The 17,585-nt window shown below is 39.8% G+C and overlaps 1 protein-coding gene across 2 annotated transcripts in view; it reads left to right on the top strand.

The window, feature by feature from the left end:
- The window catches only part of LOC103475908 (interleukin-1 receptor accessory protein-like 1), a 203,020-nt gene that overhangs the window by 181,056 nt on the left and 4,379 nt on the right, over positions 1-17,585 (top strand). The window contains exons 8-11 of one of the 2 annotated variants that reach the window (XM_008427884.3): positions 2,737-2,882; positions 7,311-7,457; positions 12,255-12,425; positions 15,630-15,674. In XM_008427884.3, the coding sequence (XP_008426106.1) occupies positions 2,737-2,882; positions 7,311-7,457; positions 12,255-12,425; positions 15,630-15,674 (509 nt within the window). The remainder of the gene's footprint in view (positions 1-2,736; positions 2,883-7,310; positions 7,458-12,254; positions 12,426-15,629; positions 15,675-17,585) is intronic. The other variant, XM_008427891.3, reaches the window with a different exon arrangement.

The raw sequence follows: 17,585 nt of genomic DNA, 5'->3' as shown, positions 1-17,585 counted from the left end.
ATTTGAGCATGCACCACTTCAGACCCTTTCCTCTGACATCACTCCGTGAGCTTTTAGCTTTGAAATGGAAATGAATCACACAGGAGCACTCCCTGAAGGGCCGCCTGTAATACACGAAATGGAGCTTTTGGCAAAACATCACACCTCCTAGATTCAAGGTAGATGCAGATTTTTGTGGCTGGAGAAGAAGACTTCGTGATGTCTAAGTGTTGGACGATTGAAAACGGAGGTAGCTCTGCAGACGTTTCAGTCTCTGGTGCTTTTCTGATCTATTTGACCTTCAGGGTGATGAGCACATATATTTGAACCTGCTTCTTTTTCATTTATTCATCAAAACCAAGATATCTCAGGCTTAGAAACAAACGATGCATGACTTGGTAATCCTGTCCTAATGCTTTGTTTTGATTGCTGTGGTTTGATTCAAATTACATTTTGTCAACACTGAGACAGCAAGGGACAAAAAACAGGTAATTTTTAGGCTAAGAGAACAGTAGCTCTGGAGGTATCTGAATTTGATGATAGTTTAACTTTTAATCATGCACAAAAATAGTGTTTAGGAAAGAGTTGCAACTGGAAAACAAGTAACTACAAATACTTTTGTCATGCAGTGTGGGAAAGTGTTTGACGGAAACTTCTGCAACCTACTCAGACATCACAGGTTATTCTGTTTTTAAACCATTGCATAATGTCAGTACCCAAAGATTTGAAGACGAATCACAAACCTGAGTCCATCACGTTTTTCTCCTGAACTCGTTCTCCTCTGGTTTCTTTAACTTAACCAGCATCCTTGACTTTCAAGCGCATCGCCTGCCAGGTTTTTGGCGTGGGTGAGCTTATGCTGCATGCCTCCTTCTTCCGTGGGACAACATTTTTCTCTCTAGAAAAGACTTTCACCAACAAGAATGATAGATTCTGTTTTACTCTCCCCAGCTCCTATTGCTCCACTTAAGTCTATGTTGTGTCACACACGGCTGCCATAGTCTTTAAAAAGCCATCAGTGGGACTCTGTGTCTCAACCTTGAGGTGAAGTCCTGCGTCACTGTCTGACTGGCCTCACAATGTGGTACGATGTGTTCACAGGAACCAAGAAAAAAAAAAGCTAAATTAGTTTCGCACTCATGCTTCTATAACCCAACTTTAGTTGCTCCCATTTTTGTTCCTCCACAAAAAGCAGTTCTTCATTATTAGGTTTTATGAGCAACTTGCACATGTAGCTATAAAATAATTGCTTGTAATGGTCCCTCTTTGTATATGCTCAATAAAAAAAATTCACTGCAGAGTGATATTTTCTGTGGGATTCCACTTATTAGCCACATTTTGTGCAGCTAATGTAAGACATTGCCATGGCAGCGGCGGCTGCATTGTAGTTTGTCCTCATATATACCCAGCGCTTCACAATCTGCTTTATTTAGTCCGTTCATTGATCAACAAGAATGAGATGAGTTTTCATATGCAAATGCCCTGCAGTAGGCAGGAGATGAATGCCTAAGTGGCACTCACACCTTTTTGCACTATTAGCCCCATGCATCATTAAACAGAAGTTTGAAATAGCTGTAATTTTTTTGCAGCCTTAAAAAGGTTATCTGCTCATACATATTAGCTGCTTTTGCTCCCCCGCAGGTAAGATACTGCTTTTCCTGTGCTAATGTTTTCTTGTTTCATGCCTTTTTTTCCCAAAAGTTTATTATGATTGCTTTTTCAATATAAGAGGATGTTGGTTTGTTTTGAGAACTAATTCTGAGTAATTAACAAGACGTCCTGCTGGAAACCTCAACAATGTTTTAATGATGTTTTATTATTATTATTATCATTAGTTTGTTAAAATAGTAATCTTCTCTGTCTCTGGTTACACTGCCTTTGAAATCCTTTTAAACAGACATGTTTCTACGGTTTTTATTAATTTTTTTATCAACCCGCATCTATGCTTTAACAAACACAGATGAGTGTCCATATGGAATAATTTACTGCATTAAGACACAGCATCACTTAAATGTTTCAAATTATGATTTTCAATAAGTGAAAAAAGCTTTTGAAACCATCCTGAACCAATGTGAAAATTTCATACCCCGTTGTGAATTCATAAATCAATTGAGACTAATCGTTTTCAGAAAGTTGAGTCCAGTATTTTATAATCATTCTTAGCCTGGTTTCTGCCACCAGGTAGACCTGATAAGTATTTGACTTGAATGCAGAAGGAAATCCACAACATCCAAAACATTTCAGGAGCTCTGCCTGAAATGTTTTGGTATGAAAATTTATGATGTCAGGATGTATATTCTGATCCAAACACTGCTGGTACATCTCAGATTCCTCTCAGGGAAACCTCTGTTGTCAGAAAGAATCAGATTTTTTTTTTTTCCTTAAATAAATCATAGCTGCCTCTTTATCTTATTTCTGTTTTTACGGAACGTCTGATCCAACATTGTTTGGAATCTGTCATAATCAAGCAAACCTGCAACATTTAAAGCACAACTTCTGCTCTGTGTGCTGCCTGATTACTCTGTTTTCTTCTTTTCATTCTTTTTCAATCAGACTCCTTAAAACACAGACTGCCAGAAGCTGCTTTGATCTAAACTTTGCAGCCATTCTCTTTTTGGGAATATGTTTGAAGCATAACTGGTGCTTTTTTGAATCTTTGTTGTGTGTTTGTTTTGTTTTACTGACCGAAGGCGATGCAAAAAAATTATCATTTATGCTCAAGTACAATGTTTAGGAGCTCTGTGCTGCCCCCTGCAGGACAATCCGGGAGCACCTCGGAGAGCAGGAAGTTTCCATCTCTCTGACCATCGACTCCTTGGAGGAGAGTGACCTCGGCAACTACTCCTGCTACGTGGAGAACAGCAACGGGCGGCGGCAAGCAAACGTCAAACTCATCAAGAAGGGTGAGCCGAAACATCTAGAGCGTCATTTTTTATTTTTTATTTTTTATTTTTTTTAAACATAAATCGAACAAATGAGAAGACAGGCTTGATAGTTAGTGCTGTGGGAATTGACGACTTGTTTCCTGCCTTATTGAGAAAGTAACAGGAAACTATAGCGGACAGTGCAAAAATAAAACATATTTATTCACCTCAGCTCCAAAAACCAGCTGTTTATGGTAACATTATACTTAACATACTGTCTGACCCCAACTAACACATAAAACATCACTTTGATAGCTGCTTCTTTTATTTTTAACATTATTTCATGCTAATTTAAAACAGGGATGCAGATTATTTTAGTGTCCTTACTTAAAATATGTAGGGGGATTTCTCTGCAGCCTTTAAGTTGTCGGTATAGAATACATTAACATAGTAAGATATTCCTCCTCTCTTTAAAGCTGGAAGCCTTGGATCTAACTTTGATGCCAGCCCAGTTCCTCTCCATTTGCTATATTAAAGGGGCTTATGCTACATGCTGGAATCTGAAAATAAACTGCTGCAGATTAGCCTCTTCCTCGCAGGATGGAAAGACTGCAAGGAATCATCTCGTTTCTGTATTTTCTGAGTTGTTATTTTATTTTATTTTTTTCTTTGTGAGTGTGTGTGTTTTTTTTTGGTGCATTTTTTAAGACTGCTCAGTGTTTACATCACTTTTAAAAAGGCATCACAGTGTCTTTGGCTCTTGAAGCTCAAAGTGAATGTGATTATTTTGCTCGTTTGATTTGACATGCTTTTGGATCCCTCACACGGAAAACGCAAACATTGCCAGCAGCAGCGCACAAGTCCTGACTCTCAAGTCCTGATCCCCTCATAATGCAAGCAACATTAGCATATAGCGCTATGCTAGTTTTCAGATCCATTGAACTTTTTTCATATTCTGTCTTCAGTGTAAATATTTTATGATTTCACATGGTGGATTAGCACAAAGTGGTGCCTTAAGTGTGTGGCGGACATATTTCAAATGTGGGGCTTCAATTTGTATTCAGCCCCCTTTATTCTGATACCCCCAAAGAAAATTAGGGTATAGTTGAGGGTTGAACTATTAAAATAGGCAGTTGTAGGCTTTTTTAGGAGGTCTCAAGTATTTTAGCTGTTAGCAGGTGGTTGTGGTCTGTAATCACCATGGTTACCAGGGGTAACCTGTCAATAGGAAAAGTACTAGTTGTACAGGGATGTCTGAAAATATGTGTAATCCTTGAAGAAGTCTTTTGCAGTTAGAGGCTGCAAAGGACTTGAGACTTTGGAGAAAATTCACAACCCAGCAAGACAACAATCCAAAACATTTAGCCACAGCTACATAGTTTAGATTTAAGCATGTTGATGTGTGGGCCTGATCAGCCCTAACATATATCGTTATTGACTACTTTGTGTTGTTCAATCCCAATAAAATATATTTGTATTCATGGTTTATAAGGGGGGTGAATACTAATTGTGCAGCGCTTTCCTAATTTTTTGGACTCTTCTTCATCATTTCATGCTTCCCCCTCGTCAGAGAGAAGCAGAAATACAGGGAGAGGAAGTAATGAATAGCCCTCTTCCATGTGGCTCAATCATATCCAGTCTTTTAGTCGTCGGGAGCTAATTTGTCTTAATCTGTCCCTCTGCAGCGCTGCTACAATATGCATTCCAGGCAGGGAGGAATTTTCCTCCTCCACTGTAATCTTTGCAGCTTGAAAAGCAGCTGGCTCCATATGAGGTCCACACACTGGAGCCGAGAATCAGGCTGCGCAAAAAGGCAGGCGGACGGAGGGAGAGGTGGAGAGGACATTGAATTAAATATGTGGTAGGAGTGGAGTTTTTAGCAATGCTCGTTAGCCGCAGCGCCTCGCTCTGAGGAATCAGGCAAATCAGGATGATTGCCAGGACCGAGAGGAGATCCAGCTGAGCCCAGAGGAGGATGGTGAAACCTGTAGTCATGCTGCCTCAAGTTTGTTTGCTTTTTCTCTCTCTTTTTTTTTTTTTTTTACTTATGCACTCAAATGCCCATTGGTGAGTTCAGATGGCTGAAGGTCATCAACAGACAGGCGTGATGAGGCGGAGCTGGCCATGCTCGTTAGCTTTCAGGAACATCATCCCTCATCGTGGGAGCTGTCAGCTTGAAATCCACTGCAGGGAGGCGAGCATCGCTCACCACAAAGAGGTTAAACGTGCACCAGTGATGGATTGCGACGCATGGGAGAGTCCTCTCCGTCCGTGGTTAGACGTACATGCAGCGCCGCAGTCAGCCAGGGAAGCTGAGGTGTGGCTAGGAGGAAAAGTTGAACCGGAATGTCATCAGACAAAAGTAAGAAGATCTGAAAGAGAGTCATGATCAAACCCGTCAGAAATGCAGCAATCAGAGATTTTGATTTCCAGTTTTGACCTGCCAGTAGCACTTTTAGCAAATTGTAATCTCTATTTCAGACCACGAGCGTTCAAAGTCGGTGTTGCCAGCATGGCCTCTTTGTTTAATTAAAGAGTATTCAAACCTCTACATGAGAAAAAAAACAGCAATGAATTTGAAATCTTTTCAAATTCTTTCGATACGTCTTACCACCCAGACACCTTACCTTACCTTAAGAGAGGAGTACAATAAGCTGAAGAAAGCCTCCACAATGCTGATTAACTTTTGAGTCTGATGTGTAATTTCTTGTGGGAGTAAATGTGGTTTGGATTTTTGATTTTCCGACTGAGCAGTCAGGAGCGTTCGAGTTGAAAATTGTCCGATTTAGCAACCAGACTATATCTGGGTGCCTCTCTACAAACACTGACCACACCGTCTCCTATCGCTGTTAAAGGCATCACCGACATAATCTAAAGTAATGTACTATAAAACCAAGAGAAGATCTCTGAAGATCTGTTCCACTTCTTCATGAGGTCCTGCCAATCTGCTGCGATCCGTCAGGTGGTTCACCAACCACCTGAGTGCTTTGCCGTTTTCGCAGCTTTACACACACGCGCAACCAATCTTCATAAGTTTGGCAGCGCAATCTGTCACGTGCCATTGTCGCACCGGTTGTCCCGGCGTGAGTTTTTTATTATCCGAGTCGAGCCAGGAGGCTTTAAATGACAGGCATAGGAGCAGCTTTCTGCTTTCATTCGGCTCTGAGTTATGTGGCATCCGTATCCAATCAAGCCAGAATGAGCAATGTTGGAAAGATGGAGAGGGGAAACAAGAAAAACTGACACAAACACAGAGTGAAGGGGGTTGCGGCCCCGGTCGATGCATAAAAAACACTTTCACAAACACGGAGTCCTTTCCCATTAGCTGCTGGCGCCTTTCTTATCCGTCATGATGGCATCGTGTGTTACCTTTACATCGATTACGTTTGGATCCGCTGCTGTCGGATGCAAATGCGCTTGTCTAAAGGAGCAGAGAGAAACCATCAGGTGGAGGAAACGACTGAGAGGAGAGGCTGTTGGATCTCAAAGAAGAAAACTTTTTTTTTCAGTTTAAAGAGAATAAAGAGAGCGTGTTCACGCCGTTCAAGCAAACTTGAGGAGAGAATGTAAAGAGGAAGCTTTAATTGTCAGAAATAAAAGGTATCAGTTATTTCTTGTGGCTTTATTTTGTTATTTAAAAGGCTGGCAGACTTGAGCAACTTGATCCCAGGATCAGGAATGGGAAATTGAGTCCACACTTTCAACCAGCAAGATTTTTAGGTTTAGATTTTAAACCTGTCCTACAGAGACTGCAAAGCTGAGTAAATGTTGCAATATCGCTATTATTTTTTGCACAACTTAAGCGTCTCTTATGTTCTTTGATTATGGTTCTGATGGTTTTCAGAGTTTCTGAGTAGTAAAAAAATGTTCAGTAAGTGACTGAAAATAATTGGACGATTTAGGATGACACTTTGAGCTTCATTTCAGTCGATTACAGGAGAATAGAGCTAAATCCCCACCGAGATCAACATAAAAACATGATGCAAATCTGTTATTTTTTAAGAAGAAATTGTATGTGGGATTAAATCAAAAGCTCAAGGTTTGCCTATTAAAAATAGGAGACTTTTCAACATTTTTAAGCAACATTGAGAAGTTATAAACCAAGGGGGGTGCGTTCACTTTACTGTCACTTTGCTCATTTTCTTTTCTCTCCTTAAGCTCTTCTTGCACTCACTGATTACAAATACTGACACACAACACAAACACATTTTCTGCCTACTTTTATGCGTCATTCAGAGTTAATCACATGGCCAAAAAAGAGGAAAAAACTGAAGAAAAGAAAACTGTAAAACTTGCATCTTCAGAAAGAAATGGTAGAAAATGTTACTTATTTAAGATAAATTAAATTATTTGAAAAGTGGAAGCTTTTCTTTCCTTCTTTCTTTGTGTTACTTTGCTTTAAATACTCAAATTTATTTTTTGTTGTTTTTTTGGAAATAAGAACATAGAAGTGTTTTTCTCTACCAGCTGAGCTGATGTACACGGTGGAGCTCGCTGGAGGTCTGGGGGCCATCCTGCTGCTGCTGATCTGCCTGGTGACTCTCTACAAGTGCTACAGGATCGAGCTCATGCTCTTCTACAGGAACCACTTTGGCAGTGAGGACATTGATGGAGGTAAGATACACACGGCATCACCTGTGTGATTTCTAAAAGCCCCTCGCGTTGCTATAAAAACACTTTTCCTTCCCCAAAACAGGAACCGAATCCCAGTCGTGACCAGTGTCGGAGATGCTCTGGCGTGCAGATTTATTTTTATTTAGAAAGCACCTGGGCTATTTATCAAGTCATAAAGCCGCAGGTGGCTCCATTTTTATGCAAATGCGGTATGAGCTCGAATGACTCATTGGCTCCAACTGAAAAGCCTTGCATAATTTCATCTAGTTCTCGGGTTTAGGGAATCTTCTTCACCTTCTCCCGCTGGAGCGGTTAAATAAAAACTGCTAAATATTCACTGTGCTGTCCCCCGAAGAGCAGGAAGCAACTCACCAACCACCGACTGATACAGAACAAAGCCTCGGTTTTCAGCATACGCACGTCATGTTACTTGAATAATGTTAACAGCTGCAGATTTTCTGAAGAAAAACAAACTGAGCGGCTTACACGGTCGCACAAAATGAAGGATTCTTTTTAAAAAAATGAAGGTTTTGGGGGCAATATATTCTGCTAAACACTCACTATTAAGCAAATCAAAACACTACTTCTGTGCCAGACAAAAACATTGACTCTCAGACCTCATCAGCAGTGGCAAAATGAAAAAAAAACAACTTTGATTGGACCTGGTGGATGAGTCTTAGCTTGAGAATGCATCAAACTGAGACAAGGAGCAAGTTTTAATTTGATTCCCCTGTAATGAGTCTCTGTAGGACCAGCACAGCAATGAATTCAGGAGGAATGAGATTAGCTCGGAGAGGCTGCAGGGTTTTTGCAAAGTGGGGAGAAGAAGCAGCTGGAGAGTTATATTTGTTAAGAGGGAGAAGTATTTGTGACAGTTTATTGAAAGTTGTTACCTGTGGCTTTGTTGAAACCCCAAAAAGAGGAATTTTGGCCGTAGGACCCGAAGCCAAACAGTTGTCTTCTTTAATTGGGCCACAAGAGCAAGCGCTAGGAGAGAGAGAGAGAAAGATTTTCAGTTTGTTCCTTAGAAGAAGAGGATCAGGTCCAATGTTGCATGGTTGCATGGCTCTCCAGAGATCCCTACGCCATGGTCTGATAGATCTCCACTCCGCCACTTCAGAGTAGCAGTTTCCTGTAGATAAGTGCAAATGATTAAACGGGACTGTTTAGTCTCTCAGCATAGATAAGGAATCAAGATCCCATCTACACCTGGATGAACTTTTTCACATTTTATCGCATTACAATTAAAAGGTATTTGCCAAGATTTTATCTGATTGAGATACATGAAGTGAAATGAAAATGATGATATAGATTGGATGTGAACATAAATTTCTAATTCTAGCCCCAAACCCTTAGTTACGTTGACATTTTTAACTCTGACTCAAACAGGGGTCCTTGTGATGCTTTTTGTAGGGTTGAAATGATTAAGTGGATTAATCATCATTGTGATTATTGAAGCAATCGTCAACTAATTTAGAAATTGATTAATTAACTGGAGTGTAATAATCAATTAATCAGTTACTAAAATAATCTTTAGAGCTGGTCTAACATTGTATGAAAATGGTTAATCGGTTAAAGGAAAAGTCTGTGTAATCCATTTTTTTTATCCGATTAATCGATTGTTAGAATAGTCTAGGGATTAACCGATTACTAAAATAATCGTTAGTTGCAGCCCTGCTCTTATGTTTTCCAACAAACCTCTGAAGCCTTCATAGAATACTGCAACTCAATGTGGAAAACCTCAAGACAAGAGCACTTATGCAACGCACCGTGGCATCTGCAAAACGGATACATATAAGATATATTTGCTCAGACTGGTGCTCCTCATCAATAAAGGCTTCGAGCCAGTGCACAGAGATGTGGTTTTCTCCTGCAGAGCCCCACACGAGCTGCCAAGAAAGTGCCAGCGTTTGATCGTGGCCACTCCAAGCACTAATTGAACGCCCTCCTCTGCCAGATGTAAAATTGTAAGCTGCGCGCAACAATAGGATGGACTGTCAGCTATTTGTCAGCGATGCAATTTAGTTAAAGAGCGCTCACTTGTCACATTGTGTGGGTGTCACCAGAATCAATAATAGGCTTCATGATGACAACAGGCGAGCTGGGCTTGACAAAGAGGTGGGAGCTCATCAACACTGCGCCATAAATACGAATGTCATCGTTGTCAAGGCAGCGAGGACTGATGAGGCTCCCTTGGTGTTAAGTACAGTTTGGAGATGCAAAGCGCTAATAGTTTTGTTGCACACATGGCGACTCTAATGCATATTAGATGTGCGTATGCCGCTGTTTATTGTCCACGAGGAAAAGTTTGGCACAGCTGACTGTGGCTCCTAGATGTGGAGTTATTGAGTTTTATACCATTTTTTTAAGGCTGGTTTGAATTCTGTAATAAGACCTGATTTGTCTGAGCTTTAAACAAGAACTAATGTCATACTACACTTTTCTATTTAATGTTTGAAAGTGGTTAAGCTGATTTAGAGCTGATACTTGTGTGATGAATGGCTGAGCTGCTACTCCTTTGATATGTTCAAAGGGTCATGTAGACATGGAGTGTTCGAGTCTGCAAGAAAAGTAGGGACATTTGAAGTGAAAAATGATTAAAAGCCATATTTATCCCAGTCCCTTTGATTTATAGATTTGCTATGATATCAGACTTTGAATGATTTAATTAAAAAAAAAACAGAACTACTGTATATTAATAATCTGTCTGGTCTTTTTCACCACAAAGAATTATAAGGCAGTATATGATTTCTTTTACAAAATTAAGTTTCTCAATGTTCGGCAGCTTTCTAAAATCTGATGCGAACCCATATTATTTTGGTACAACTAATAATGGAAAAACCAAACATTGTACTTTAAAGAGGGTGGGGGAGGGTTGTGAAGACCCATCCACTCATTAGTAGTTCTGTATGTTTGTTATATTTGTTATTTGGTCTCCATTAAATTGAACTGAAGCCAGGGGAGTGTTTGCAGCAGAAATTTACGCCCTCGACTCTCCTACCACTTTTCACAGGAAGTTCAAGAGTTCTCCGTTTAACTGTGGGCCGTCTGCGCACGTGCACGCACCCGAAGCGCACGTGCGGCGCGTCAGAGATACGTGGGCTTTTGGTTTTGTAGGTAGATCCCACAGCTTTCTCTGATAGTGACTTCTCAAGATGCTGGAGGGGAATTAGAGGAGGAGGAGGGGGTCAGGCTTTCTCTCCTCTCTGTTTTTCTCTACCGATGAGTGAATCACCTCCACTAAAATAGCCCTTGATCTGCCTACACAGCATTTGTTTAAATGCTAGCAGAGAAAAACAGAGACAGAGATTTATGCCTCGGAGTTAGTTATACTAAGTGAGGTTACATTTCAATTATTTTTACATGTCCCCGGTGCTGTAAAATGAATTGCACGTTATAAAAACAAGATAGATTCATTACGGGGCGTCATGTAAGAGTGGTGTGCACTTGCCAAATATCAAGATTACCCTCTGGGAAGTGAGTGAATCTTGTTGACAGTCTCACAGCTCCTGAGAGAGGCTCAAGTGTAAAATGGAAAGGATATTAACGGAGGCGAAATGGAAATGCTGCTCTGAACACACTCCATCCGAACGAGACGTGTACGTGACTTGTGCAATAAAGCGGCAGAACAAGAGTCGAAATAAAGATGGGATCTTTGAGCTCCGAAATCTGCTCTTATCTTCTAAGATTTTACCTCTGGAAGGATTTCCTACGGCTTGGTTTGAGTGGGACAGGTGTAAATATCAGTGACGGTACACTTTTGAAAAAAAAAACAAACAAAAAAATCATGACAATTATAATCCAAAAGCCACTTTCTGTCTCTATTCAAATGCAGAGGTCGATGAATTCAATGGGTTTTTTTCTCTTTTATCTTTTTAAAATGGTGTTATAATACTTTTTTTTTTTTTTTGGTATGTGAATCACTCCATTTCAAAAGCCAAACCGAATAAAATCTTCATGACTGTTGTTGCAATATTTAATGTCTTTTACATGTTAAATAAATGAGACCAAAATCAAACTTTTTGGCCTAGATTATAAGTACTATCTGCAGCACAACACTGTGCAAGTGTGTGCACTTGCAGAATCTCACAAATCAAATAGTTTTTTTACAAAAAAAAAAATTAATGTACACATTTCTAAAGTGTTTGTTGCTCATTTACAAACCACGTCGAAACTAGTGAGCAGGTTTAGGGTTGCGGCAGACACGCTCCAAGTGATTTGGTTGTTTTGCCGTGGAACCAGAAACCATTATCTCCGTTCCAATAGAAGCCCTGGGATATCTCCACGTCTTCCGTTCTCCTGATTTATTTTTTACTGTTGTGCTTTAAGCTTAAGAAGACACATAAACTCTTCCTTCCCTGGCTCACTTTCCATCTCCCAGCTCACTACTTTCAGATCCATCATCAATCTCTGCTTTCACGTGGGTGATGGAGCAGTGCCACACGACGGCGGGGCTGAGCAGGCGGAGCCGGGCGTTTAGCTCTAATTTGTTTTTGCCTGCAGAGGGCACAATAGCCATCAAGGTAACATAATTTGTCAGTTGGGTTGGAGCTGTAATGAAAAGAGCTCGGATGGGCAGAGGTGCCCAGAGGTCAGCGGGATGGAGGCGCCCTGTCTCGATGAAAAGCTCCCCGTGAATGATAGAGCTGTCTGCACCCGTATGAAAACAGATTATGAGCATCTGAGGTGGAACAGAGTGTATTTATGGCGCAGTTTGAGTAGTATAAAAGCAATGATGGTTTGTATAACTCACTGATTTAAACTGCCACTGATGGTTTCACGTCCATCTGCTTGCAGAAAACAAAGACTACGACGCTTACCTGTCCTACACCAAAGTGGACCCGGACCAGTGGAGCCAGGAGACCAGGGAGGAGGAGCGCTTTGCCCTGGAGATCCTCCCCGACGTCCTGGAGAAGCATTATGGGTATAAACTCTTCATTCCAGACAGGGACTTGATCCCCACAGGAAGTAAGCTCTCTCTCATGGCGATGTCAAGTTGTGTCCAATGTCTTGTGGCTTGGTGTTGCTCGTGTAGCTGTTGTCGGTGCGGTGGCGATGCCGTGTTTGTTGGCTTCCTGTTATGCGTTTGTGCCGTTGCATAACAAAGACATGAAAGAGCACCATCGGTTTTTCATTTCTGATCATCCCGAGTTTTCTTTTGTTTTTTTCCTAACCACGAGCCCAACTGAGGTGGATCCGTTTTTTTGTTTCTAGGAGTGTTGAAACCTGATGAGGTCTGAATTTGGCCATTTTTACAGAAACAAACAGAAACAGCTCCCTTGGAAGTTACTTTTCAGTTTGCAAAAATGATAAAATATGACTTTTAAATGCAATCTTCCCAAATTACACCTCGTAATCCCAGGTCTAAACCTGGAATTACAATAATCCAGGTTTAAGGATAAGAAAATACATCTAAAAAAAATTGTATTATCTTTTAAAATTATGTAAACTTAGTATGTTTCCATTGAATGCTCATGGATAAAAATAAAGTTAGGCAGACTATTTTTAGTTTCTAAATTACATGTTTTTGTCTTTTTTAACAAGTTTTTATATTAGATGTTGATAAATAAAAAAATAGGAGCTTCAACCATAAATATTTTCATGAAAAATATGTTATTTTTTTTCCAATATTTAAGAATTCTACGAAGTTAAAGGTAGAAACATAAACTTGAAGTTTGAAAAAGTATTTTTAAATTTACTTTTGTTTGATTTCACGTTATTTTGATATGTTATCTTTTTTAGCTTAATTTAATGGTTTTATTATTATTTCATTTTATTTTATCTTTCACATGCATATTTTCTGTATATTGAACAATATTTAAATCTTAGAGTCTTATGAGTTTTAGATATATGTTTTTCCTCTCTTTCACACGTACAAGATTTGAAATTACGCTTTAAGAAAGAGACCCCAACTGCACAATATACATTTTGTGCTAGCATGTTAGCATGAAAATATTTAATTTAGTGGGTTTTACTAATTAATTTCAACAAAAATACAAAATGCAACTGCAGTGGTTTACAAAAACAACACTTTATTGCACATGTTTGAATTTATGAATCATTTATTATCCACACAGAGTCAAATTTTACATTCAGGCTTAAATATACACATACATCTCTTGTAATTTTAGATAACTGTCTATTTGCAAGTTTCAGAGAAAACACTTATTGCCATCAACAAGCTGTTCTAGCTGGACATTTGACCACTCTTCTTCTTGGCAGAATTGATGGAGCTCATTTAAATGTGTTGGTTTCCTGCCACTGATTCTGCTTGCAAGCATATTTTCAATATGCCTGAGGTCATATGCCATCCACAGACCTTTAAACAATCCCCACTTTTTGCAGTCTAATTTCATTTACTAGTTTGTTTTTACAGAGAGAGGCGTATTTGGAGTCAACAAATGCCAAGTAGTTAAACATTTGTTGGCTTTTTAGTTGCATAAAACCAAAGAATATTGCACTAGGTTCAAAATGCAAGCGCAAAACAAACCTCACTAAGCTCCAACAAGATGAAATTAAAAGCAAATAAAGAAGCAATAAATTCAAATGTTTTCTAAATTCATTGAGGTTTTGTCGTGTACTTATTTCACTCTGAATGGTTAAAAAGAACAGAAATGCTGCTTGTGTATGAAAACCTCTATGCCCAATTATGCATCATAAATCAACTTTTGTGCGCACACTATAAATATCTACAATCCGAAGAATAAAAAATAATCACCAAATGCTGCACCTGAAGTAGAAGACCAATTAAAAAGCAATGGAATATATAAAAAGCATGCAGCATGGAGTATTTCCAAAATGTTTCACCCAAAGTAACCTTCATTGCTTTTCAAACACAATCAGCAGAAGATACAGTCCTGCTGATTAGAGTCCATATTCCAGATCCAGCTCTGCAAAGTCTCTGCCTCTGCATGCTGCTGTGTAATGGTGTCAGCTGCACATTACAGAATCTCTTTATGCATGGATATTAGTGCATGTTTTACCACAGCATATTCCTAATGGAGCATCTCACCATGCCCCGTGCTTATCTTTGATTAACTCAATACACAGATGAGTTTGATAATATCATTATGCTGTTAGCCTCCATTTCAATACTTGCATCTGCCTGTCTTCCCAGCACATGCCGCCATTACTAATTACGCGTTCCGTCAGTGGCTTTGTGCCAGGGTTATAAACTGAATCTGTTTCTGTGATGCTGTGCTCGCAAACTGGTGGGAGGGGGGAAGGTTTGGGACTGCTGTAATATGGGAAAAATGGCATAAAAATGCAAGGATGGAGAGGAATCTCAACCACAGCTTGTCACCATTTCAGCCCGGTGGTGCTGCTGCTTTCTGCTTTATTGTTGCTACGCATAAACATTCGACTCCCATTGGGAGTGTATTAGCATCCGAACAGTTCATATAACACAGTATAAGGCAGAGTTATGCATAAACAGAGTTTGTGCCTTTTGGGGGTTTGCTGTGTGTCAGCAACCCTTCTGAGTTTTGTTTTAGTGGCATGTCAACTCTGAGGAAAATTCAACATTTGGATCCCCTGTGCGGTGGATCTAAAAAGTCTCCACATCCCTGGTAAATTGCCAATGTTGAAACCAGAAGTTTTTCCACATGTAGCGTCACATTTGTCCTGTACAATTCAGGCAAAAACACATTTATCAGAGGAAACATTAACAGAAACATCCATAGCCTCCACTTTTTGATGACCTTTTTCAGCATTCACTCTTTCTGAGTTCACACCTGACATCAATAATAGTTAAAAATAAAATGTACTATATGAAAATGTTTGATTTTCCAGCTGTTCTTCCCTTTTCTAGAGTAAATGTGGAAGATGCTTTGGAATTATTAATTATGGTCGCACTTTCTTTGCATTAGAAAAAAAAAGATACATTTCATAGGGGTGTGTTCACTTTTGAGAGCCACTATACTTCCAGCACTTTCCTGAAGCAGAAGTCCTGGCTGAACTCCTACCACCTACATTCCTCTGCGTTTTTATGCTTCATGTCCCATATTAAACTGGAATAAACTGCTCAGTGCGATTATCAAACAATCGCCGCCGTCTATGCACCAGTGGATAAATCCAGTTTATGCCAGGGGAGAGTCCCCACATCTCCGTCACTGTTTTCACCTGCTCACGAATCTTCTGATCACCCTTTAAATGTAAATATCTATTGTTTAGGTTTCACCAATGATCATTTCCAGGATGACACAAGACTACTTAGAGGTACTTTTTCAACCCAGATTTTTTCCCACATGTGTTGACAAACAAACCCTTGTCACATGCTGTGACAGCTTTTCATTTTTACTCATTTAACAGACAGAAAACTGTGGTTCGGTCAGAAGATGTTGCTGTTTTTATGTGACAGGCAGTTTGATGTGTGCATCACAAATCATAACCCACTCAATTAAACCCATACCACTTTGAGGAAACACAATATTTTAGACCTGTTGTTGGAACACTTTAAGATTGTAAAACATAAATGTGTTCCTTCTGTTGTTCATAAACCATCAAAGCCTTAACTTTATTCACCTGTAAACAATGCTCTATGTAGCTAGCAGTTCTATGTCACTCTGGTGAATTATATGGCTGCTTAATCATCAATATGATCAAATTTATCATGTCGTTTAATTGCAAATGAAATTGTATAGCACTGTATTTTCAATGATTGTTTTTCTGATTCATTCCTTGCTAACTTCTTTCTATCCATCTTGTCTTTGTTGAGTTCCTCCATCTTTCATTTCCTTTTCTCCCTTTTTATTTCCTCCATTGTGTCCTTTCTTCCTCCCTTTGTTTCCTTGACACTCTTTGATTTCGTCTTTTCCTTCCTCTATTTTTGTGTCCTTACGCTCTTCTTTGCTTTTTTTTTTTTCTTCATTTCCCTTAATCGTTTTGACCTGCACTATCTTCCGTCTTTTATCAGTTGTGGCGGCCTTATCTTCCGCCTTTCCTATGTGTCCATGCATCTTTCCCTTCCCTCGATGTCCACAGCAGATGTTTATTTTCAGAGCTAAGATGAAGTGCAGAAACAATATGGGAAAGTTGTGATTAAAAATGGGGGTAATCATAATTGTAATCATAAAACTTGAGGCATCATTACACCCCAATGCGTTAAATACTTTAACAATTTCTCATTTTTTCTTTGTGTTTTGCTAACAAAATTTAGAGGAATTACTCTCCTGGTGTAAATTAATTGGAACTGCTTATTAAAAACTCAAAGACAACAGTGATTTTTATGAGCTATTTCATTAGAATATGGTCTGTCAGATCTGAAGAGAGAAACATTGTATTCCCTTGGCTTTAGAGGATGGAAATGTAATTTTTAAAGTTATGAATGGCTGGCAGGCGGCATCTAGAAACAGCAGATTTACAGTCAGTTAAAAAAAATAAAAATCAAATCAAGCCACTCTTCATTAGCTAATGTAGAGTATCCATTAATCCTTTTTAGTTTTTTTCCCCCTCCTGATATACTACAAAGAAAACCCCAAAGTGAACTGGCTCAGACCTTGAAGTGGAGATTTGGCCTCAGGGTCCTGTTTGAATTACAGCATGATGACCAATTACCAAACAGCAAAGAGACTGGCTTGTCATGTCGAAGTAAAGGGCAACTTCAAACCCAAGTTTACTCTAATCGAGCTCCTCTCATTGGACAGCCTCAGGCGCAGCATGACAGAATAGAAGCGGTTCACTCGCCGACGTATGCAGAGCGGGCCGGGGAGGGAATGTGGCGTTGGTTGGCGTAGCGACCAGCAGACACGCTGAGATATTACCAGGAAAGACGGAGTCTGGTTTTATCCCGTCCACCTGCTGCTGACCAAAGCTGTTGTGGCGGCCAAGAAAGGCTAAAAGCAAGCATTAGCTGCGCGCACAGACGTTTTCTCATGCTTTCACTTTCTCCTGACGCTCGGGGCAAGGTGTGAAAACCAAAAACACTCAGTTTGCTGCACGATGACGCATCCATTAGCTGAAGTGGCTCCGCAGTAGCTAATGTAAACCCACGCTGTTTTCTGCCTACGTGTGGCCAAAATCTTCAATGTCTCGGTTTTGAATGCAGAGGACAGATGCAGACTGTTGTTTTTTTGTTTTGTTTGTTTTTTGCCACCTCTGGGGGAAAAAATAAGAGCCTTAAAATGCAGT

This window comes from Poecilia reticulata, chromosome 2 (genome assembly GCF_904066995.2).
Source record: "Poecilia reticulata chromosome 2, P_reticulata-male-v2, whole genome shotgun sequence".
NCBI classification, from domain to species: Eukaryota; Metazoa; Chordata; class Actinopteri; order Cyprinodontiformes; family Poeciliidae; genus Poecilia; species Poecilia reticulata.
The sequence above is the reverse complement of the archived record's forward strand: the minus strand, read 5'-3'. Positions and strand labels throughout refer to the sequence as shown.